Genomic DNA, 26,070 nt, shown 5'->3' on the forward strand with positions numbered 1-26,070 from the left:
TGTCTCTGCTTTTTAATATGCTATCTAGGTTGGTCATAACTTTTCTTCCAAGGAGTAAGCGTCTTTTAATTTCATGGCTGCAGTCACCATCTGCAGTGATTTTGGAGCCCCAAAAAATAAAGTCTGATACTGTTTCCACTGTTTCCCCATCTGTTTCCCATGAAGTGATGGGACCAGATGCCATGATCTTCGTTTTCTGAATGTTGAGCTTTAAGCCAACTTTTTCACTCTCCACTTTCGCTTTCATCAAGAGGCTTTTTAGTTCCTCTTCACTTTCTGCCATAAGGCTGGTGTCATCTGCATATCTAAGGTTATTGATGTTTCTCCCATCAGTCTTGATTCCATCTTGTGCTTCTTCCAGTCCAGCGTTTCTCATGATGTACTCTGCATAGAAGTTAAGTAAGCAGGATGACAATATACAGCCTTGACGTACTCCTTTTCCTATTTGGAACCAGTCTCTTGTTCCATGTCCAGCTCTAACTGTTGCTTCCTGACCTGCATATAGGTTTCTCAAGAGGCATGTCAGGTGGTCTGGTATTCCCATCTCTTTCAGAATTTTCCACAGTTTATTGTGATCCACACAGTCAAAGGCTTTGGCATAGTCAATAAAGCAGAAATAGATGTTTTTCTGGAACTCTCTTGCTTTTTCCATGATCCAGCGGATGTTGGCAATTTGATCTCTGGTTCCTCTGCCTTTTCTAAAACCAGCTTGAACATCTGGAAGTTCACGGTTCATGTATTGCTGAAGCCTGGCTTGCAGAATTTTGAGCATTAGCTTACTAGCATGTGAGATGAGTGCAATTGTGTGGTAGTTTGAGCATTCTTTTGCATTGCCTTTCTTTGGGATTGGAATGAAAACTGACCTTCTCCAGTCCTGAAGCCACTGCTGAGTTTTCCAAATTTGTTGGCATATTGAGTGCAGCACTTTCACAGCATCATCGTTCAGGATTTGAAACAGCTCAACTGGAATTCCATCACCTCCACTAGCTTTGTTCATAGTGATGCTTTCTAAGGCCCACTTGACTTCACATTCCAGGATGTCTGGCTCTAGGTGAGTGATCACACCATCGTGGTCATGAAGATCTTTTTTGTATAGTTCTTCTGTGTATTCTTGCCACCTCTTCTTAATATCTTCTGCTTCTGTTAGGTCCATACCATTTCTGTCCTTTATTGTGCCCATCTTTGCATGAAACGTTCCCTCGGTATCTCTCATTTTCTTGAAGAGATCTCTAGTCCTTCCCATTCTGTTATTTTCCTCTATTTCTTTGAATTGATCGCTGAGGAAGGCTTTCTTACCTCTTCTTGCTATTCTTTGGAACTCTGCATTCAGATGCTTATATCTTTCCTTTTCTCCTTTGCTTTTTGCTTATCTTATTTTCACAGCTGTTTGTAAGGCCTCCTGAGACAGCCATTTTGCTTTTTTGCATTTCTTTTCCATGGGGATGGTCTTGATCCCTGTCTCCTGTACAATGTCACGAACTTCCGTCCATAGTTCATCAGGCACTCTATCTATCAGATCTAGTCCCTTAAATCTATTTCTCACTTCCACTGTATAATCATAAGGGATTTGATTTAGGTCATACCTGAATGGTCTAGTAGTTTTCCCTACTTTCTTCAATTTCAGTCTGAATTTGGCAATTAAAAGTTCATGATTTGAGCCACAGTCAGCTCCTGGTCTTGTTTTTTTTGACTGTATAGAGCTTCTCCATCTTTGGCTGCAAAGAATATAATCAATCTGATTTTGGTGTTGACCATCTGGTGATGTCCATGTGTAGAGTCTTCTCTGGTGTTTTTGGAAGAGGGTGTTTGCTATGACCAGTGCATTTTCTTGGCAAAACTCTATTAGTCTTTGCCCTACTTCATTCTGTATCCCAAGGCCAAATTTGCCTGTTACTCCAGGTGTTTCTTGACTTCCTACTTTTGCATTCCAGTGCCTTATAATGGAAAGGACATGTTTTTTGGGTGTTAGTTCTAAAAGGTCTTGTAGGTCTTCATAGAACCGTTCAACTTCAGCTTCTTCAGCGTTACTGGTTGGGGCATAGACTTGGATTACTCTGATACTGAATGGTTTGCCTTGGAAACGAACAGAGATCATTCTTCTTTTCTGAGATTGCATCCAAGTACTGCATTTTGGACTCTTTTGTAGACCATGATGGCTACTCTGTTTCTTCTAAGGGATTCCTGCCTGCAGTAGTAGATATAATGGTCATCTGATTTAAATTCACCCATTCCAGTCCATTTTAGTTCGCTGATTCCTAGAATGTTGACGTTCACCCTTGCCATCTCCTGTTTGACCACTTCCAATTTCCTTGATTCATGGACCTGACATTCCAGGTTCCTATGCAATATTGCTCTTTACAGCATCGGACCTTGCTTCTATCACCAGTCACATCCACAACTGGGTGTTGTTTTTGCTTTCGTTCCATCCCTTCATTCTTTCTGGAGTTTTTTCTCCACTGATCTCCAGTAGCATTTTGAGCACCTACTGACCTGGGGTGTTCCTCTTTCAGTATCCTATCATTTTTCCTTTTCACATACTATTCATTGGGTTCTCAAGGCAAGAATACTGAAGTGGTCTTCAGACACCAAATTTCAGTGTCTATTTTTTTTTTCTAAAAATCTTTATCAATTAACAGTGATATATAGGTATCAGCACTTGCCTTTCTTTCTTCATTCTGTCCTTCCTTCTGTCTATCTTTGACGGAATTCTACCTTTTCCCTACAGATGAAACTATATTACAAGTTGAGTTATAAATATAAAGCATGGAATTTTGAAGATACTGGTCATGGAAAGGAATGAGACAAGAGTGAGAAAAGTTGCTGGAATTGTGTGTCTCACATTTGGCAAAATAGAACTCTGTAGAGATTTATAAAATATACAAGTGATTCATTCTGACAAATATGATGATTTTCTTAAATATAGTTCAATAACAAGTTAATATTTTCACCATATCTTAGTGTCACTTGCCTTGTAGACAGTATTAGAAAATGTACTTACATTTAGTAATTGCCTTTTATTAACCTAGGCGAAGGGTTTTTTCTTACATTCCACCCCAAAATGGGAATATTTGAATCCTATTAATACGTACTTATAATTGATGCCTGTGGCTTTTGTTTATTTTACTGTATCTTCTTCAGGTCCTAATTTATCAAAGCTAACAATAAAATTGGATCTTGAAGCTTTCTCTGAAAGTATTCATTATTCTCTTTAGTTATCTGTCTTTGATTTGATTCTAAACTATGTGTATCTTTTTTCAGTTCTAATTGTTTTCTTGCAGTCTGTGTCACTGAGCTAAATCAGAGCTGGCAACAGTAGAAAGTACCTAAGATTTTTGGCTTATGATTTTTTAAGAAGATAATTCCACGTTGGCATCTCTATTTTGCATCTTGGTGCTTAATGACATAAAACAGGTGACTAAATACCTTGACTTAGGGAATACCTATTTTTTTTTTTTTTTTTTGCGAGCTGTTTTAAAACTGTTTTTCTAAACGTTTTAGTTGTCCCAGCTTTGTTCATATTATGGGAAATGCAAACCTGTTTAGAGAGAACAGGCTCAGCTACTTTGTTCACCTGTGGAACTGGGGTTACACAGAGTGACTACCCTTAAGCAAGTCTAGAAGCCACGGGGTTTGCGCTCAGTGGCCTGAAAGATGCATTCCAACTTAGAGATCCTGGACTGTGCCCATCTTCCCAGCTGCTTCCTGTATTTCGCTATCCAGACAACACCAACAGTGAATTGCTGGGCAGAGGTGTGTCTGTGTCGGGATTTTTAACAACCAAGTTAGTGTGAGTCTAAAGAAAATGAGGAGAGTTCTGGCACCAGGCTTGGTTTTGGCTGTGGAGTAGGGAGGCATCTTCATTGTTTCTTTCAAGGTTAGGCCCCTCTGAGGCCTGTCGTGCTTGGTCATGTAGGAGCTGGAAGGCTGCCTGAGCAAGGACCAGTGTGGCCTCTGCCTTGCTGGGCTGAGGTGGTCTGACAGAGGCTAGTCTTCTTGCTAAGAACGTTCCCCTTTTTAGCCCTCTTTTTGTTTATCAGCACTAGTTATTAGTTTTCCACAGAAAAAAGTTTTATTGCTTTATGAGAATGTGGCTGTGAAGCAGCAAGTAAAACCGAGTGAGTGAGAGGGCAGGTAGATAGCACTTCATTAGAAGGGCCTTCACTAGCTAAGAGACGTACTCCACAGTGAAGTATTAAGATTATGTGAGTCCGGTTTTATTCCTGAGTAAGACTGGTGCATACAGTGGGCCTTAGACTCACTTGTGAAGAATTAAAACAGTATCTGTTGAATGTCAGAGGTTTGCTTTTCTTTAGTCTTTCCTTTCTACCCTCTGACCCCTCCTATTATTCTCTCCCTGCTCCTTCCTTGCCTGCCTTCCTCCTTCTCTTATTCTACTTTTGTTTTTAACTACACAAATAACACGGAAAAACATGTTTGTAATATGTATGTGCCAGTAAGAACAGAGCCTTTGTTCTTCACTCCTTATTCCTAGTATCTTGCATATTGTCTGAGAACCGTAGAAGAAACTAAACAATGAAGTGAGTGAATGAAACAAAGCAAAAAGTTCCCCTTCTTACCCTTTCTCCTCCCCAAGGTAACCGTTCGTAGTCATGCTATTTTTGTTTGTTTGTTTAGTTTCGTTGGCAAAATTATCTTCTGTGGACAGTGGGAGTGATTTAATTCTGTCTTTGCAGCAGAACTTGGCTAACCAGTCTATATAATTTTTCTTACATGTGTGTGTCTTTTCTTGATCCTAAGTTGGGAGTTCCCTACACACTCTTAGGGAGAATGATGTGATCATAGCTTTTTTGCAATAGTAGAGAAAGCACATTCAAGAGGCTAAAGCTGGATGAGTGGAATTGGCCTTTCTGGATGAGTGGTCTTGATCACATGTATGACAATGAAAACTTTGTAAAATGTAACTTTAACGTAAAGCTCTGTGCTATACAGAGAGCAATGAAGGAGGTAAATTTTTAATATCTTTTCCAGTTATCCAGCCTGTTTCTGGGACACTTAATCCTGCTGTCCAAAACAGTTAAGGGAAGAGATTTTAATATTAACCTTTATTCACAACAGTTAAGGCAGTACCATTTTGTAAATAAATAACTAATTGAAATACTTTAAAAATTTTAATTTTACTATCATTTAATTCATATGGCAGAACCTCCCAGCCAATATGCAATTGTTTTAAAATTCCATTTTCTTCCTTTGTTGACTGTAGAGTCTTTATTTGAATCTAAAGACCTTAATCATCTAACTTCTAACCTCTTAACTTCATTATATTATTCTACATTGATTCACTTTTCAAATCTCTCTATTGTGTAAACTTCTTCAATGAAGAAAAACTATTAGTGATTTGATTCTTTTGAAAATCATATTCTTTATAAAAAGAACATCTCAAAAAATAAAGGATTTAAAATTTTTTTTCTAAGTGATATGTTATATATGATGTAGAATAAACACCACAGTAACTCTGAAACTATTAAAAAATGTCGGCATTTATCTGCTTCATTTTATTCTCATGTTGTAAAGATAAAAATGACTGATATTGGTTTCTTCCTATTTTTTCTAGCTATTGACCTGAAAACTGGTTCTGGAAAAGTGTATCAAGGCCCTGCAAAAGGCTCTGCTGATGTAACCATCACACTTTCAGATGAAGATTTCATGGAAGTAGTCTTGGGCAAGCTTGATCCTCAGAAGGTAAAGTTCTTAAAATGTTTATTTATTTGTCATTATTGCTTCCTATTTGACAGTTGCAGGTTTTGGCTGACTCCAAAATTCTAATTTATGAGGCAGATTTCTTGAAGAAAGAGTTGATAGCAGTATTCAAGTTGACAGATCATATATTTTTCTAATGGAGTTTTTCAGCCAATAACTTGTTAAAAATAAACTTTTGAGTGAAATTCTTCTTCAGCAGATAAACAATATAAAACTCATATCTAGACCTTTTAATTTATTGTCATTGGTTCAGAGGTGAAAAAACCATATGATATTTCATAAAATTAGACATTCTTCCCTGATATATAAGATTAAGAACTTGTCTTAATCATCACAGTAAACTGGATATAGAAAGATGGAACATAATAGCCAGTATCTTCCTGAGGGTAAAACATTTAGAGGCATTTCAGTAGAAAATCATGAAAAACAAAAGTACCTTCACTGACCGTTATAAGTTAATATTGTTCTGAAACCTTTGGGTAATCCACAGACACACAAAATTAAAGTAACTGATGTAGCAACTAGAAGAGAGGAGGAAATTTTGTAATTTTTAATCATGATTATGTAGCTAGAAATCCCAAGAAGATCAGATTATTCTTAGATCAGAGGAGTTCAAACAAATGGTTGAATGCACAGTAATTATTTTAAAATAGTTTTCACATAGCAGTAACACCAACTAGAAGATATAATTTTTAAAATTTGTTTATAATAACTGCCCAAACTTCCAAGTACCAATGACTATCAAAACAATAAAAGCACAGTGCTTATTTGCAGAAAACAATATAACTTTACAAGATACAGAACAATTTGAATAAAGGATAAAATGTTCAATTTCCCTGGATAGAAAGACTAATTTAAAAAGAATTATAAAGTTGTATCGTGGTTAAAAATACATTCTTTTGGCATCAGATAAACCTGAGTTTCAATCTTAGCTCTTACATCTACTCTCCAAACCTTAATTTTCTCATTGTAAAATGAATAGTGAGAATCCCAAATAACTAAATGGATGATAACTAAATCCACTAATATGCATGAAGAGCTTACTATAATGCCAGATACTGAGTGAGCTCTGTTAATTCTTTCCCAGGAATTTATTTAGTACCTCCTTTTATTTGAGTGCTTAATGTGGCTAAACAAGACAGCGCCCTTTCTGGGCAGAGCTTAGTCCTAGAGTGAAGTCGCTCAGTCGTGTCCGACTCTTTGAGACCTTATGGACACCAGGCTCCTCCATCCATGAGATTTTCTAGGCAAGAGTACTGGAGTGGGTTGCCATTTCCTTCTCCAGGGAACTTCCCGACCCAGGAATCGAACCCAGGTCTCCCACATTATAGACAGACGCTTTACCGTCTGAGCCACCAGGGAAGTTCTAGAAGGGAAATGGAAAAGAAATATAATTTCAAATATGGAGAAAAATAAGTCAGAGTTATGGGTTACAGTAGTGGTTGGCAAACTTTTTCTGTAAAGGGTCCCATTGTAAATATTCTAAGCTTTGCAGGTCAGATGGTCTCTGTTGCACCTACTTGGTTCTGCCATTTATAGAATTAAAGTAGCCATGGATAATATATATATACCAATGGATTTGTTTATGAATGAAAACAGGCAACAGACTGGTTTTGGCCTTTGGGCTGTAGTTTGCCAACCCCTGGATTAGAGTGTGACAGGATGGAGGCACTGTTTTAGATAGGGTTGTCCAAAAAGACTTGATAGAGACCTGAACAAAGTGAAGATTAGGGAATGAACCATAAGGCTAAAGAAACAACCAGTGCAAAGGCTGGAGGCACCAGTGGCTCTGCTTATTGGATATTGTAACTGTGAGGAGGCCAACAAAATGAGCAGTGGAGAGAGAAACAGGAGGGGAAAAGGGAGAAGTAGGCATGGGTTAATCATACTGGACCTTGTAGATGTTGGTGAGGAGTTTAGATCTTATATATGATAGGAAGCTGTTGCTCTCTGGATTGACATCTGATTTTTAAAGGTCATTATGGCTGCTGAGCGAGTAATTAAGAGTTCTTTTGTAAGATATACCTGAGATGCCTTTAAAGGATTAAATATAGGATTTAGGGAAACCTTTATGTAACATTTATATAATCATTAGGAATATCAGGTCTTTGGGGGTGAATGATACTGGGAAGTTACATAGGAAATGATAGTGCTTTGTGTCATTCTATGTACCATTCTGTCAATACCAGACAGAATGGAATTAAATGTGAAAGAATTAAAGCAGAGGCAAAACTTGACAAAAACCTAGCTGTTAATTATTCTCAAAGATCTAGTCTTTATAGAAGTTCTAATTAATACTAGAGGTTTTCTAAACTCATTTGGCCCAGTTATGTTCTGCCCCACCTTGGTGCCATCACCCCTGTTCTTCAGCTATCAAACAGCTTATATTCTAGTGTACAGTCTCTCTATGCACCAACTCTTGTCAACCTTGGTGGCTTCCTTCAGCATTCATAAAAATGACTTCTCTAACCAGATGACTCTTAGTTTATTGATACTGTTTCAAATTATCTTTCAGTCCATTCTGTATCAGCTTTTGTCTTTATTGGAAGCATAAAATGTGCAAATTCCAATATCTGTTTCAAAACATCACCATTTTCCAATACCATCCCTTGCTTGTTTTTTGTCTTGTGAGTCTTACTACTGCTGTTGAACTTCAGAGGCCTCCAGTTTGTTGACACCACCACTTTCTGTCCATCAGTGCCCTTCTGTCTTTTCGTCTCTTCTTATTCAGCTTAGATTTTGTAGTCCATCATAATATCTCCCTTGAAAATATCCTCATCTCCCTGTATATCTCTCATCTTACTTGTGTGGAAAATTCCACCCTATTTTAACTCTACTCTCTGCCATCTTTCTATCTGTACCAGAATAGATGAAGGAGTTAAGAGGAAAACCATACAACTAGACAAGTTAGATTCCCTTTAAAATTTTGATTTTTGTTGTTTATTTGCTAAGCCATGTCCAACTCCTTTGCAACTCCATGGACTGTACCCCACCACGTTCCTTTGTCCATGGGATTGTCCAGGTAAGAATACTGGAGTGGGTTGCCCTTTCCTTCTCTAAGGGAATCTTCATGACCCATGAATTGGACCTGAGTCTCCTGCATTGGCCAGCGGGTTCTTTATCACTAAGCCACCAGGGAAGCCCCAAATTTTGATTACAAAATAGTCTTTAAGCACTGTCTAGCAATCTTACTGTGATTTTCCACTAAGCTTCCATTCCTGTGGTCTGAGATGTGTTTTTCATATTTGTCTTCAGCTGCTGACCTTTCTTCTTGCTTCTTTGGGGAAAAAAAGAAAGACCTCTGATGAAAATATTTACCTTCCTATCACCAGATGTATTCTATTGGCATCTGCATGTGTGTGTATTAGTTGCTCAGTCGTATCTGACTCTTTGTGACCCCGTGAACTATAGCCTGCCAGGCTCTTCTGTCCATGGAATTCTCCAGGCAAGAATACTGGAGTGGGTAGCCATCCCTTCTCCAGGGGATCCTCCTGACTCAGGGATCAAACCTGGGTCTCCCACGTTGCAGGTGGATTCCTTACCATCTGAGCTATCAGAGAATCCCATCAGCATCTGCATCAATCTTCTTTTTTTCCTGTATATTACATTGAAGGAAGTCTCCCTTCTTCTGTCAAAGACATCTTCATTTCTCATCCAGGTATCTACTTAAAGCCATTGTTGCTCTCCTTCCGCTTTTTTCTACATCATTCTCTCTCATTTCATGATGTAAGTGTCCTATAGCACAGAAGCAAGCTAACACGGATCTTAAAGCAATCCCCATCCAGCATGCCATATCAGATCTTTTTCCTTTTCACAAAAGAATTGTCTAAACCAGTGCTGTCCTGGTTTTAATATTAGACACATGTTAGACATAAAATGTGAGCTACATATGTCATTGAAACCATGGGATTCTCCAGGCAAGAATACTGGAATAGGTAGCCATTCCCCTCTTTAGGAGATCTTCCCAACTCAGGGATTGAACCTGGGTCTCCTGCATTGCAGGCAGATTCCTTACCATCTGAGCCAAGAGGTGAAGCCCCATATAATAATATGAGCCACATATGTAATCAAAAATTACATAGTGGCTACGTTTAAAAAAAATGTTAAAAATAAACTCAAAAGGACTTGAAGACTTAAACATAAGACATGACACCATCAGTTCAGTCAGTTCAGTTGCTCAGTTGTGTCTGACTCTTTGTGACCCCATGAATCGCAGCACGCCAGGCCTCCCTGTCCTTCACCATCTCCCGGAGTTCACTCAAACTCACATCCATTGAGTTGGTGATGCCATCCAGCCATCTCATCCTCTTTTGTCCCCTTCTCCTCCTGCCCCCAATCCCTCCCAGCATCAGAGTCTTTTCCAATGAGTCAACTCTTCGCATGAGATAGCCAAAGTACTGGAGTTTCAGCTTTAGCATCATTCCTTCCAAAGAACACCCAGGACTGATCTCCTTTAGAATGGACTGGTTGGATCTCCTTGCAGTCCAAGGGACTCTCAAGAGTCTTCTCCAACACCACAGTTCAAAAGCATCAATTCTTCGGCACTCAGCTTTCTTCACAGTCCAACTCTTGCATCCATACATGACCACTGGAAAAACCATAACCTTGATTAGATGGACCTTTGTTGGCAAAGTAATATCTCTGCCTTTTAATAAGCTGTCTAGGTTGGTCATAACTTTCCTTCCAAGGAGTAAGCGTCTTTTAATTTCATGGCTGCAGTCACCATCTGCAGTGATTTTGGAGCCCCCCAAAATAAAGTCTGACACTGTTTCCACTCTTTCCCCATCTGCCATGAAGTGATGGGACCAGATGCCATGATTTTCGTTTTCTGAATGTTGAGCTTTAAGCCAACTTTTTCACTCTCTTCTTTCACTCTCATCAAGAGGCTCTTTAGTTCTTCTTCGCTTTCTGCCATAAGGGTGGTGTCATCTGCATATCTGAGGTTATTGATATTTCTCCCAGCAATCTTGATCCCAGCTTGTGCTTCTTCCAGCCCAGTGTTTCTCATGGTGTACTCTGCATATAAGTTAAATAATAGGGTGACAATATACAGCCTTGATGTACTACACCATAAAACTCCTAAGTCCAGTGAATATTTCTCTGTCTAGGTCTTTCTCAGCCTTTTAGTAGCATTTAACTCAGTTAACCACCAACTTTTTGAAATAATTTCATCCATTGCCTTTTATGACACCTTATTCTCCTATTTTGCTTTTTCTACCTTTGGCTATTCTTAATCTCCTGTGGTGTCTTCTCCTTTTACCCCCAGCCATTGGGTTTTGGTATTTCTGAGAGCTCATTTCAGGACTCTTCTCTAAATAATACTCTGAAATGAGTCCATCTATCTTGTGGTATTTAGAGCCGTCTATATGTTGTCATCTTGCAGATTTAATTGTCTCACTCAGTCATCTTCTCTGAGTTCCATAGTGATATAACCAGCTCTCTACTTGCATCTCTGATGGGACACTTTATTATGCCCCATTTAGAACTTGTGATTTAATTTTCTCCCCTGAGTCTTTTTTCAGGAAATGGCACAATTATCTGTCTACTGAAATTAGTATGCTCAATAATACAAGAATTGTCTTGGCTTCTTTCTTTACCTTTGTATCCTTTCTATCCTTAATCCTGTTTGTTATTTCTCCAAAATGTATCTTTAGTATTCATTTTCTTCTCTTTATCACTAGGAATATCATCATGACCCAAGTTTCCATCATCTCTCAGCTGGCTTTCTGCCTGGTCTTACTACACTTAGTCTTGCTTTTCCACCAATCTGTTCACATAGGAGCCAGAATAATCTCTTAAGAATGAAATCAGATTATCAGTTATTCCACCTGATAAAAACCTCCAAGATTTTCTTTAGCACTTAGATAAAATCTAAACTACCTGTTAACATATTGTTTGTGATGCTTCCCTTGCTCATCTCCCCAGCCTCATCCTACACTGCTTGCTGCATCACTTATACTAAATCAGTTTACATTGCCTTTCTGTTAGTTCCTTCCCATCAGTTTTTATTCCTTCAATGTCTATATATTTGCCTTTCTGGAATTTCAATCCCTATCTTTTTATAGGACTGGCTTTGTTTTATCCAGAGTAATTCCCTCCTGTTATAGTTTTCATGACCTCCTTAATAGCATTTATAAGTCTTTAATTACTTGTTCACATTTTGTTTTTTGACTTCCCTATTGAAATGTTGGGCTTCCCTGGTAAGTCAGAGGTTAAAGCGTCTGCCTGCAATGTGGGAGACCTGGGTTTGATCCCTGGGTTGGGAAGATCCCCTGGAGAAGGAAATGGCAACCCACTCCAGTATTCTTGCCTGGACAATCCCATGGACGGAGGAGCCTGGTGGGCTACAGTCCATGGGGTTGCAAAGAGTCGGACACGACTGAGCTACTTCCCTTTCACTATTGTAATGTTAGCACCCTGATAACAGGGAGAGATGTCTCTTTTCTAGCATAAAATATTGTCTAGGGTACTTTAGATTCTCAGTTAATACTTGAATAGATTAAAGCAAGGATAGAAATAAGGAACACAAGCTCAATAATAGTAGTTTAGGCTGTGTAGAAATGTAAAACTTCTGCTTGTCAGACTCCCTCTATAAGACATTCCATAAACCTGGGGAAAAAAAAGATGGTACATAGTATATTGGTGTCAATAACCTATAAAAACTACGGGCAACACTAAGACCTCAGTGTAAAAAAATGAGCAAAAGACATGAACCAATAATTAATGAGAGACAGAAATGACTAACATACATGAGAACAATTACTAATTTTTCCCAGTATCTAAAACATGCAAATTAAAGCATGTCATTTTTGCCTCAGATTTTCAAAGATTGGAAAAATAGTATTAATAAGGTTGGGATAAGAGAATTTACACATAGCTAGAAGGAATATTAGTTTGATACCATCTTTCTGGAAAGCACTGTGAGAGTTTCACTGACTTCTTTTATGGCAACTTACAGTTCAGTAAAAAAGTTTTATGGCATTTCTAGGCCAAAAGAAATACCTAATGGTTCAGTTTATTAAATAGATCTAAACAAGAGTAGTTTTTTTGTGTTGTCTTTGACCAATGTCACTGTATTTCCTTCAAAAAATTTAAATACTCCAAAGTGTGTTTGAGTTCACTGCAGTGCCCTAGTGCACTGCGGAACAAAGTTTGAAAACCATGATAATGGAAGTATGGTCAAGAAAATCTAAATGCCATGATTCAGTAATTCTTCTTCTAGGAACCTGTTCTAAGAGTCAACTAGGAACAGAGATTTATGTACAAAATTCTTCTACTCGATAGTAACCACCAAATATTGGTGTACTTACTTCAAGGAAATAGGTGTCCTTATTGGTTGTTAAGTCCCTCTCAGAGTGTAGCACCTGGCAAGCAGGTCTCAGTAGTGACTCTCTGCAGGAGTTGCAGACCATCATTTCTGTAGCTTCACAGTGAAAGCAGTCTTAGTTTTAAAATTCCAGTCTCCAGTGTGGAAGCTTAGCACTTGATCCTGATTGAATGAAATTATCCTGTATTAATTTTGGGATAAAAAGTTTAAGTAGTTTTTGCTTTTCCTCAGGTGGTGAGGATTTGGTACTGAGATTAAGTTGCTGCTAGTTAATGATCAGGAGACACTGTTAAGCAGAGAGCACCCAAATTCAAGTCCTGGCCTATTTGTTGCTGGCACTATGGTCTTGAGCATGTTTTTAAGCTTTCTGAACATCTCTTTTGCTGGTGTGCCCAGTTCAGGTTGATGGCTGTGCTTCTCAAGTTGACATTTTATTTGTGGGGCTGCTTTGTAATGTTAAGTATGCATGGATATTACTATTTTTTTCAATCTAGCTAAAAATCTAGAGACTTTTCACTTCATATTCCATATCTTATTTTCTCAGTAAGCTATATGTATTTTATCATTTTTACTTTACTGTTAGTGAACAGTAGAAATTGAACAGAAATTGAACAGAGTAGAACAGGAGAAACTGCACAAATTCTTTTTGTCAGCTCAGAAAAGAACTGGAGCTCTTAGTGTTTTAACATGGCGGCCTTTTACTTGTAATAATGAGTTTAATACCTAGTTCTATGTCAGGCACTAAGCAAAGAACTTTACACATTGTTTCATTTAACTAATGCAACAAAGCTGCTATTTAAGTGCTGTTTTCATACTGTTTATAGATAAGGAGGCCAGAGTTCAGAGAGGTTAAGTCGTTTGTCCAAGCTCACCTTCCATTTGGTGGCAGAGCCTAGATTTTAACCCAGGCATTCTGATGCTACAGCCTAGGATCTATGTACCACTTTGTTAGACTATCTTATTTTGCCACTATATAGCCTTCTGTTTCATGAATATATACTAAATATTTTAAATCTATTTTTAAAAGTTCTGAATTGAATGTTTTTATTGTTAGTAATACAGTAAAGCCTTTTATTCATATGGTCTCAAATTCACATTTAAGAACATAGATTAAAGCCAGTAGCATAGGTTGAAGCAGAAGCACCAGATCTTTCCATTCTATGGTTTTCTAAAATATACAAGGCATCGTTATTTTTTCTTAGATATCTAAAAATTGGGTGCTATCTATAATCATTAAACTATCATTGCTAGATAAAAGTTGCCTTTGTTGTCCGGAGTTATTAACTCAATTGTATTCAGTCTTAACAATGATCTTTTTTAAAAAGATAGAAACTGTGATGTAACAAAGGTTGGTACTCTGTTTTCCCTTTCTCCTTTCCAGGCGTTCTTTAGTGGCAGACTGAAGGCCAGAGGGAATATCTTGCTGAGCCAGAAGCTCCAGATGATTCTTAAAGACTATGCCAAGCTCTGAAGGATGTACTATGTTATTAATTACAACAGAAAAATTAAATACTCTCTTCGCCTAAATATGCAGAAATAATCCAGCAAAAATGATCAAAATTAAGGTACAGGGAGAATTGCTTAACATTTTCAGAATCCAGATAACTTTCAGATTTTTATTTTCTACTAATTTTTCATGTTATTATTTTTACAAGGAATTGTAAGCTGGCACATGATTATCCTTCTGTCCTTAGACCAATGTCTTCATAATAAAAAATTTTCACCCAAGTCCAGTCTCTTTAGAATTGGGATAGCATTTATAAGTTGTAAGGAAAATTAAATGAGTAGAGGCTACTTTGATGTCTGTTACACTTTATTATTTTCTCTTTGATTTATTGATACCCCAATTTTAACATGAATTTTCGTATTATACTCATTTACATACTTTGCTATAATAGAATTCCATTTTAAGGCAACATAAAGGTCTTTGTGTGTTTCCAGACTTTCTTTAAAAATTTAGCAGTTGTTGATTTATAGTATCAACTACTTACAAAACAGTAAGACGGTAGGCTCTGAGAGAGGGTATCAGAGGGCAGACAGACTGAAACTCCAATCACAGAAAACTAGCTAATCTTATCACATGGACCAGAGCCTTGTCTAACTAAATGAAACTAAGCCATGCATGTAGGGCCACCCAAGATGGACACGTCATGGTGGAGAGGTGTGACAGAATGTGGTCCACTGGAGAAGGGAATTGCAAACCACTTCAGTATTCTTGCCTTGAGAACCCCATGAACAGTATGAAAAGGCAAAAAGATAAGACACTGAAAGAGGAACTCCCCAGGTCAGTAGGTGCCCAATATGTTACTGGAGATCAGTGGAGAAATAACTCCAGAAAGAATGAAGGAATGGAGCCAAAGCAAAAACAACACCCAGCTGTGGATGTGACTGGTGTTAGAAGCAAGGTCTGATATTGTAAAGAGCAGTATTGCATAGGAACCTGGAATGTTAGGTCCATGAATCAAGGCAAATTGGAAGTGGTCAAACAGGAGATGGCAAGAGTGAACGTAGATATTCTAGGAATGAGCGAATTAAATTGGACTGGAATGGCTGAATTTAACTCAGATGACCATTATATCTACCACTGTGGGCAGGAATCCCTTAGAAGAAATGGAGTAGCCATCAGTCAACAGGAGTCCAAAATGCAGGACTTGGATGCAATCTCAAAAACGAAGAATGATCTCTGTTCGTTTCCAAGGCAAACCATTCAATATCTCGGTAAACCAAGTCTGTGCCCTACCAGTAATGCTGAAGAAGCTGAAGTCGAATGTTTCTGTGAATACCTAAAGACCTTTTAGAACTAACACCCCAAAAAGATGTCCTTTTCATTATAGAGGACTGGAATGCAAAAGTAGGTAGTCAAGAAACACCTGGAATAATAGGCAAATTTGGCCTTGGAGTACAGAATGAAGCAGGGCAAAGACTAATAGAGTTTTGCCAAGAGAACACATTTGTCATAGCAAACACCCTCTTCCAACAACACAAGAGAAGACTCTACACATGGACATCACCAGATGGCCAACACTGAAATCAGATTGATTATATTCTTTGCAGCCAAAGATGGAGAAGCTCTATATAGTCAGCAAAAACAAGACCGAGAGCTGACTGTGGCTCAGATCATGAACTCCTTATTGCCAAATTCAGACTTAAATTGAAGAAAGTGGGGAAAACTACTAGACCATTCAGGTATGACCTAAATCAAATCCCTTACAATTCATTATACAGTGGAAGTGAGAAATAGATTTAAGGGACTAGGTCTGATAGAGAGAGTGCCTGATGAACTATGGATGGAGGTTCATGACATTGTACAGGAAACATGGATCAAGACCATCCCCAAGAAAAAGAAATGCAAAAAAGCAAAATGGTTGTCTGAGGAGGCCTTACAAATTGCTGTGAAAAGAAGAGAAGTGAAAAGCAAAGGAGAAAGGAAAGATATACCTATTTGAATGCAGAATTCCCAAAATAGCAAAGAGGTAAGAAAGCCTTCCTCAGTGATCAATGCAAAGAAATAGAGGAAAACAATAGAATGGGAAGACTAGAGGTCTCTTCAAGAAAATTAAAGATACCAAGAGACAGTTTCATGCAAAGATAGGCTCAATAAAGGACAGAAATGGTATGGACCTAACAGAAGCACAAGATATTAAGAAGAGGTGGCAAGAATACACAGAAGAACTGTACAAAAAAGATCTTCATGACCCAGATAATCACAATGGTGTGATCACTCACCTAGAGCCAGACATCCTGGAATGTGAAGTCTAGTGGGCCTTAGAAAGCATCACTACAAACAAAGCTAGTGGAGGTGATGGAATTCCAGTAGAGCTACTTCATATACTAAAAGATGATGCTGTGTAAGTGCTACACTCAATATGCCAGCAAATTTGGGAAATTCAGCAGTGGCCAAAGGACTGGAAAAGGTCAGTTTTCATTCCAATCCCAAAGAAAGGCAATGCCAGAGAATGCTCACACTACCGCACAATTGCACTCATCTCACACGCTAGTAAAGTAATGCTTGAAATTCTCCAAGCCAGGCTTCAGCAGTACATGAACTGTGAACGTCCAGATGTTCAAGCTGGTTTTAGAAAAGGCAGAGGAACCAGAGATCAAATTGCCAACATCCGCTGGATCATTGAAAAAGCAAGAGAGTTCCAGAAAAACATCTATTTCTGCTTTATTGACTATCCCAAAGCCTTTGATTGTGTGGATCACAATAAACTGTGGAAAATTCTGAAAGAGATGGGGAATACCAGACCACCTGACCTGCCTCTTGAGAAATTTGTATGCAAGTCAGAAAGCAACAGTTAGAACTGGACATGGAACAAGAGACTGGTTCCAAATAGGAAAAGGAGTACATTGAGGCTGTATATTGTCACCCTGCTTATTTAATTTATATGCAGAGTACATCATGAGAAACGCTGAGCTGGAGGAAGCACAAGCTGGAATCAAGATTGCTGGGAGAAATATCAATAACCTCAAATATGCAGATGACACCACCTTTATGGCAGAAAGTGAATAAGAATTAAAGTGGCTGTTGATAAAAGTGAAAGTGGAGAGTGAAAAAGTTTGTTTAAAGCTCAACATTCAGCAAACTAAGATCATGGCATCTGGTCCCAGCACTTCATGGCAAATAGATGTGAAAACAGTGGAAACAATGTCAGATTTATTTTTCTGGGCTCCAAAATCATTGCTGATGGTGACTGCAGCAATGAAAAAAGATGCTTACTCCTTGGAAGGAAAGTTATGACCAATCTAGACAGCATATTCAAAAGCAGAGACATTACTTTACCAACAAAGGTCCGTCTAGTCAAGGCTATGGCTTTTCCAGTAGTCATGTATGGATGTGAGAGTTGGACTATAAAGAAAGCTGAGCGCCGAAGAATTGATGCTTTTGAACTGTGGTGTTGGAGAAGACTTGAGAATCCCTTGGACAGCAAGGAGATCCAACCAGTCCATCCTAAAGACCAGTCCTGGGTATTCATTGGAAGGACTGATGTTGAAGCCGAAACTCCAATACTTTGGCCACTTGATGGAAAAAGCTGAGTCATTTGAGAAGACCCTCATGCTGGGAAAGATTGGGGGTAGGAGGAGAAGGGGACAACAGAGGATGAGATGGTTGGATGGCATCACCACTCAATGGACATGAGTTTGAGTAAATTCCAGGAGTTGGGAATGGGAGGGACAGGGAGGCCTGGCATGCTGCAGTCCATGGGGTCACAAAGAGTCGGACATGACTGAGTGACTGAACTGAACTGAACTGATTTACAATATTGAGTTAGTTAGGTGTACAACTTCAGATTCTTTTTCTTTATAGGTTTTTACAAGATATTGATTATAGTTCCCTGTGTGTGTACTCAGTTGCTCAGTTGCGTCTGACTCTGACCCCATGGACAGAGCCCACCAGGCTCTTCTTTCCATGGGATTTTGCAGGTAAGAATACTGGTGTGGATTGCCATTTCCTCCTCCAGGAGATCTTCCTGATCCAGTGATCAAACCTGCATCTCCTGCATTGGCAGGTGGGTTCTTTACCACTGAACCACTTGGGAACCCCATCCCTATGCTATATGGTAAATCCTTGTTGTTTGTTTATTCTATATATAGTAGTGTATGTCTGTTAATCCCATACTCCTAATTTCTCTCTCCCTCCCCTTCCCCCTTTGGTAACCATAAGTTTATTTTCACTGTCTGTGATTTCTACTTTATAAATAAGCTGATTTGTAGTATTTTTTAGATTCTACATGTAAATGGTATTATATAATGTTTGTCTTTCTTTGTCTTACTTCACTTAGTATGATGATCTCTGAGTCCATCCATGATGTTGCAAATGACAATATTTCATTCTTTTCTATGACTGTGTAGTATTCCATTCTGAGTGTGTGTGCTCCACAGCTTCTTTATCCATTTATCTGTTGATTGACATTTAGGTTGCTGCCTTGTCTTGGCTATTGTAAATAGTGCTGCTATGAATGTTGGGGTGTATGTGTCTTTTCCAATTAGAGTTTTCATCTTTCCTATCAATCATATGGCAACTCTATTTTTAGTTTTTAAAGGAACCTCCATACTGTTTTCCATAGTGGCTGCACCAGTTTACCTTCCAATAGTTTATGAGAGTTCTCTTTTCTCTACACCCTCTCCAGCATTTATTATTTGTAGACTTTTTGATGTTGGCCATGCTGACTGGTGTGAAGTGATACCTCATTGTCATTTTGATTTTCATTTCTCTAGTAGTTAGTGATGTTGAGCATCGTTTCATATGCTTATTGACTGTTTATGTTTCTTCTCTGGAGAGATGTCTATTTAGGTCCTCTCTCTGTTTTTGGATTGGATTGTTTTTGTTTTTTTGATATTGAGTTATGAGCTATTTATGTTTGCCTGTGTTCTCTTCTAGGAGTTCCGTGGTCCCTTTTGTCTCTTATATTTAAATGTTTAAGCTATTTTGAGTTGATTTTTGTGTATGGTGTGAGGGAGTTTCTAACTTCATTGATTTACATGCATCTGTCTACCTTTTGTAACACCACTTGCTGCAGAGACTGTCTTTTCTCCATTGAATATTGTTGCCTCTTTTGTTGAAGATTAATTGACCATAGGTGTGTGGGTTTATTTTTGGGCTCTCTGTTCTGTTCCATTGATCTGTGTATCTGTTTTTGTGCTAATACCAGCCATTTTGACTACTGTGGCTTTGTAGCATTATCTGAAGTCTGGGAGGGTTATTCCTCAAGCACTGTTCTTTTTCCTCAGGGTTGCTTTGGCAATTCTTGGTCTTTTGTGATTCCATGTATATTTTTGCATTATATGTTCTAACTCTGTAAAAAAAAATGTCATGGACAATTTGCAAGGGATTGCAGTGAATCTGCAGATTGCTTTGTGTTGTATATTCATTTTAACAATATTAATTCTTCAAGAGCATGGATTATCTTGCCATTTCTTTGTATCATTTTCAATTTCCTTTATCAGTGGTTTTAAAGTTCTCAGTATATAGGTCTTTCCACCACCTTGGTTAGGTTTATTCATAGATTTTTTTTTAATGTGATTTTTAAAAGTGATTTTTTTCTGATATTTCATTGTTACTGTGAAGAAATGCACAGATTTCTGTATATTAATCTTGTATTCTGTTATCTTGCTGAATTCATTTATTAGTTCTAATGTTCTTGTATAGAGTCTTCAGGGTTTTTCTAAATATAATATCATGTCCTCGGCATTGAAAGCAAAAGGAGAAGGGGGCAGCAGAGGATGAGGTAGTTAGCTAGCATCCGTGACTCAATGGGCATAAATTTGAGCCTAACTCCGGGAGACAGTTGGAGAAGGAAATGGCAACCCACTCCAATATTCTTGCCTGGAGAATCCCAGGGACAGGAGCCTGGTGGGCTGCCATCTATGGGGTCGCACAGAGTTGGACACAACTAACGTGACTTAGCAGTAGCAGCCAGGAGACAGTGGAGTACAGAGGAGCCAGGCATGCTACAATCCATGGGGTTGCAAAGAGTCAGACATGACTTAGCAACTGGACAGCAACAACAGCCTCTGCAAATAGTGACAGTTTTACTTCTTCCTTTCTAATTTGGATTACTTTTACTTATTTTCTCGCCTAATTACTGTGGTTAGTAATTTTAACACTGTGCTGATTAAAAGTGGAAAGAGTGGGCATCCTTGTCCCTAGTCTTATAGGAAAAGCTTTCAGCTTTCTACCATTGTGTACGATGTTAGCTCTGTACTTGTCACATATGGCCTTTATTACACTGAGGTGTGATCGCTCTGTATCCACTTTGTTGAGAGTTATTATTATAAGTGGATGTTGAATTTTGTCAAATGCTTTTCTGCACCTATTGAGATGATCATCCAATTTTTATCCATACATTTTGTTGATGTATGGTGTATCACATAAACTAATTTGTAGATATTGAACCATCCTTGAATGCCTGGGATAAATCCCACTCAGTCATGGTATGTAATCCTTTTAATGTATTGTTGAATTTGGTTTGCTAATATTTTGTTGAGGATTTTTGCATCTATGCTTATCGGTGATATAGATCTGTAATTTTATAGTGTCATTCTTGTCTGGTTTTAGTATCAGGGTTATGCTGGCTTTGTAAAATGAGTTTGGAAGAGTTTCTTCCTCTTCTAATTATGGAGAAGTTTTGGAAGGATTGATATAAATTCTCCTTGGAGTGTTTGGTAGAATTCACTGTGAAGCTGTCTGGTCCTGGACATTTTATGTTGGGAGGTTTTTGAATACTAATTCAACCTCCTTACTAATAATTGGTCTGTTCAGATTTCCTATTTCTTCATTATTCAGTCTTGGGGCATTGTACATTTCTAGGAATTTATTTCTTCCAGATTATCCAGTTGTTGGTGTTGTTCATAGTAGTCTCTTGTGATCCTTTTTTATTTCTGTGACATCAATTGTAACATTTCCTATTTCATTTCTGATTTTATTTATTTGTGTTTTCTCTGTCTTTTTTGAGGGGGTGAGTCTAGGTAAAGGTTTGACCCGTTGTTCAAGGGTCAAGTTTAGTTTCTGCAAACACATGCCCAAAATAAACATGTGATCTTCCTCTCCACTCCTAAGTCTGTCTTTTCTTATTTTGTTTTAGTTAAGAACATCACCTTTTGCTGAGTTAAAATCAGAGTGATCCTTGACTTTTCTCTTCCTCACACCCCACATTCAATCTTACCAACTCTTGTCACTTCTACCTCCTGAATATTTAAGGATTTTTCTCCATATCACTGCTACCCATGTACTAGCACTATAGTACCTCATACTTGATAGTTCATTTTAGTGGCTTTCCAACTGGTCTCTAGTCTTTCACCACCACCCTCCTACCCCTCACTTCCCTGCAGCCTCCGGAAGTTAACACATCTGAACTTCCCAGGTTAACACTCCCCAGCTTAGAGACCTGTGATGATTCCTACTTGGTTATCTTAACTGTCAGACCCTTTAGTATGGTTCAAGTTTGCATCAGTTGGAATTCTTTCAGTGGTAAGTCATAAAGCCAATTTGAATTGGCATGAAACTTTTTCATCAAATTGAAAAAAATCTAGATGGGTAGGACTGACTTTGAAGTGAAATTGCTGGGTCAGTGTTGTACATGCCTGCCAAGTCACTTCAGTGGTGTCCGACTCTTTGCGACCTTATGGACTATATCCTGCCGGGCTCCTCTGGCCATCGGATTCTCCAGGCAAGAATACCAGAGTGGGTTGCCATACCCTTCCCCAGGGGAATTTCCTGACCCAGGGATTGAACACATGTCTCCTGAGGCTCCTGCATTGCAGGCAGGTTGTTTACCACAGAGCCACCAGGGAAGCCAGGCCCAATTCCTTGCCATCTCTCTGCCTGCTTTATCCACAAGCTCCATGTGGTATCACCCCAGCAGCTCCAGGTTACTTTCCTTGTCGTCACAAGATGTTAGCCAAGAGGTGCAGCCTCATAGTCCCATTTCTGATCAACCAGCAGAAGAGAGACCACTGGGTTCTCCCAGAAGCCCCAGCGAAGGTCTCATCTGGTCACACTAGCTGTGGCTGTGTTATAAACTAATCCCTTAACTCATCACAGTAGCTAGAAACGGTGGGTATGCTGATTGGCCCGCATCTATCAGGGCCCATGCATGTAAGCTAAGGATGGTATGTTGGGGAATCCCAAGATTTCCTTCAGATTTGGTGATTTGTCAGCAGGACCTGCAGAACTCAGCATGTAATTTTATACTTATGACCATGATTTATTACATCAAAATAAACAAAGCAAAATCAGAAAGGCCATGTGAATGAAGTCCAGAGGAAATCAGGTACAAGCATTCAAGTGATCCTGTTAGACATAATTTTATGTCTTCTTCCACGCTGTTCAAGGGTTCTTTCCCTATACAGTCATCCAGGACATGCTTCATTTTCCCAGCATCAGATCATGGTGACATGTGAAATGTCTACCAAGACTCAGCATCTAAGGTTTTCACTGGGATGCTGGTCACACAGGCATCTTCTGCCAGACTTCATACTAGAATTCCAGACTCCTAAAAGGAAAGCAGGTATTTAGCATCAACTGCATTGTTTGTACGGAGAAGGCAATGGCAACCCACTCCAGTACTCTTGCCTGGAAAATCCCATGGATGGAGGAGCCTGGTAGGCTGCAGTCCATGGGGTCGCTAAGAGTTGGACATGACTGAGCGACCTCACTTTCACTTTTCACTTTCATGCACTGGCGAAGGAAATGGCAACCCCCTCCAGTGTTCTTGCCTGGAGAATCCCAGAGACGGGGGAGCCTGGTGGGCTGCCGTCTCTGGGGTTGCACAGAGTCGGACACGACTGAAGTGACTTAGCAGCAGCATTGTTTATACAGTTTGGGCACAGGGAGCCACTCTTCTCAGTGAGGGAATGTTGGGAACCTCCTCAAAATTTACATTCCCAGATCTCAGCCAAGGGCCAAACTTGCAGGCAAATCTTTCTAAGGATAGCAATCTTATGCCTGACATGATGACTCTTCTAACTGATAGGATCAACCCCAACCAAACTACAAGGCCTGAGAGTGAATCAGAGGAAATTTAGAATGCAGGGAACCAAATCTCAGAAGTCTACCTCAAAGGTGCTTTAGTTCTCTTAAATCATTTTCTCACGTCATCACCTGTAAACACCTCTGTATCCTTAAGCCTCCCCAGTGTATTCCCTGTGCCAAGCTATTCTTAATGCACAGTAGTAGAATGGTCTCTTGATTCCTCCCAGAACTCTGTGTTTGTTTTAAAGCAAATAATCTGAGAAAGCTGAATTTTATATTGGAGAGAAACAGATTTGAATAATAACCAATTTAATACTACTACTACCCCAACATTAAAGTTATCCTTTTTAAGTCAAAAATATTGCAGCAAAACTAAATGATAATCCCATGGAGAAATTCTGAAGTTGAGAGACCCCAAAAGCTGAAAGTTACAGAAAGTGATTTTCTGAAGAGCAGCTTTTAGGACAATGTGGACTAAGCTATTTAAGGGGGGGATGTGGAGGAAAGACAATAAGCCATTAAAAAACCCATAAATAGGCAAAGTAGAAAAATTGTGAGCTTTGGCAAAATCTAGATTTATATTGCATATGCCTGGAGTATATTGGGTGAAGTTTCTTGTGCTATGCTGAGCGACCTGCTCAGTCATGTCCAACTCTTTGTGACCCCGTGGACTATAGCCCGCCAGGCTTCGCTGTCCATGGGAATTCTCCAGGCGAGAATACTGGAGTAGGTTTCCATGCCCTCCTCCAGGGATCTTCCCAACCCAGGGATCAAACCCAGGTCTCCCGCATTGTGGGTGGATTCTTTACCATCTGAGCTGTGACATCTAGCTACAGAATTCTTATAGCTTAAAAGATAAAAAGATACATGTGGAGATAAAATGTTGCACTAAAAGTCACAGTTTACTCACGAAGAGCTATTGATAGCTCCATCCAGAAGCCATGTTTGAGAGAGTTTGGTTGTATAATTTTGAGTCCACAGCTGATAAAAATCAGAAAATAGAGAAATAGAAAGCATTGTGAGTTGGGGGAGCAATGGCCCGGGCAAGTTTTTGAGGGCAGCATGGAAGAAGACATAAAATTATGTCTCAACAGGATCACTTCAAGTGAATTTTATGTGACGGGAGATTGAACAGCTCCTATTCCCTGATCTATTTTGAAGTTATAAGCATGTCAGTAAAAACGATGATGGGTTAAATCAGTGTCAGCAAGCATTTTCTGTAAAGACCTGGATCATATTGTAGGCTTTGTAGGCCACATATGGTCTCTGTAGCATATTCTCTTTTGAAATCAACTTTCTAAAAAATGTAAAACCCTGTGGAAAAACTGGGGAGGAGGAGAGGGAGTGGATATGGCCTGACGGCTTGGGTGCTGAGAGTGCCAGTGTGGAATAAAAATTTTGAACTGTCACTTATTTGCTTTAAACATTTATGAAAGTATGAATTCATGTGAATTATGAAAGTATGAAAGGCCTTCTCCCACTCTCATGCCCAGGCAGGTGAAACCACACAGCAGGTGCACTGGCTGTGCCCCTGCCAGCCACACGATGCATTCCTTAGGTCAGTGAGTGGCACTGACATCTCAGTTTTCTTAACCAGCGACTCTGTTTTCTGAGTGCCAAAGAACTGATGCTTTTGAACAGTGGTGTTGCAGAAGACTTTTGAGAGTCCCCTGGACAGCAAGGAGGTCAAACCAATCAAGGAAATCAACCCTGAATATTCATTGGAATGAAGAACTGATGCTGAAGCTGAAGCTCCAATACTTTGGCCACCTGATGTGAAGAACTGACTCATTGGAAAAGACCCTGATGCTGGGAAGGATTGAAGGCAGGAGAAGGGGGCAACAGACAATGAGATGATGGCTGGATGGCATCACCTCAATGGACATGAGTTTGAGCAAGCTCTGGGAGTTGGTGATGGGCAGGAAAGCCTGGCGTGCTGCAGTCCATGGGGTCACAGAGTTGGACATGACTGAGCAACTGAGTAACAACGAAACTCCATTTTCACCTTGATCTTCCTTTTCATCTTCATCAACATTCATGACATACCCTCTTCCTCCAAATACCCTCTATTTAAACATTGCTGTTTTAGGTATTTTACTTCTGAACCGTTTTCTTAGACAAAGCTTTTAGGAGTAGGATTATTTGTTCCAGAGGTAGGAGAAGCTTTGTGATAGTCCTTTATGGCAACAAAGTTTCATTTGTGCTTATCCCACTTTGAGAGGCAAGGAAAGGAGAGCAAACATATCAGCATGTTTATGAATAGCAAGTTCTATCATAAAAACCAAAAGTGACAGCCTTATGCAAGTCAGTACCTGCTGACTGCATCAGTCCCTTGGTTCCTAATGTGATTAAATCTTGTATCACCAACCAAGAGAAAGCAATTGAAGCAATGTGACTTAGATTCAAATAGGTGTCTTGTGGGAGTAAATATTACTCAAGAAGCGAATACTGCTGTGTGCAGATGCTGGCTCAGGAGGAGTAGGCCCCTGCATCTGATTGAGAACAGGTCCATCATCAGAATACACAGTCCTGTTTACAGAATGTATGGTAA

General features: G+C 39.2%; 1 protein-coding gene across 2 annotated transcripts in view; it reads left to right on the forward strand.

Moving 5' to 3' along the window:
- The window catches only part of HSD17B4 (hydroxysteroid 17-beta dehydrogenase 4), a 103,468-nt gene extending 88,507 nt beyond the window's left edge, over positions 1-14,961 (forward strand). For both annotated transcript variants that reach the window (XM_040241695.1, XM_040241696.1), the window contains exons 23-24: positions 5,573-5,700; positions 14,427-14,961. In XM_040241695.1, coding sequence (XP_040097629.1) covers positions 5,573-5,700; positions 14,427-14,516 — 218 coding nt within the window. In that variant the 3' untranslated portion in view covers positions 14,517-14,961. The remainder of the gene's footprint in view (positions 1-5,572; positions 5,701-14,426) is intronic.
- The last annotated feature ends 11,109 nt before the right edge of the window (positions 14,962-26,070 follow it).

Source organism: Oryx dammah, unplaced genomic scaffold, assembly GCF_014754425.2.
Source record: "Oryx dammah isolate SB20612 unplaced genomic scaffold, SCBI_Odam_1.1 HiC_scaffold_5, whole genome shotgun sequence".
NCBI classification, from domain to species: Eukaryota; Metazoa; Chordata; class Mammalia; order Artiodactyla; family Bovidae; genus Oryx; species Oryx dammah.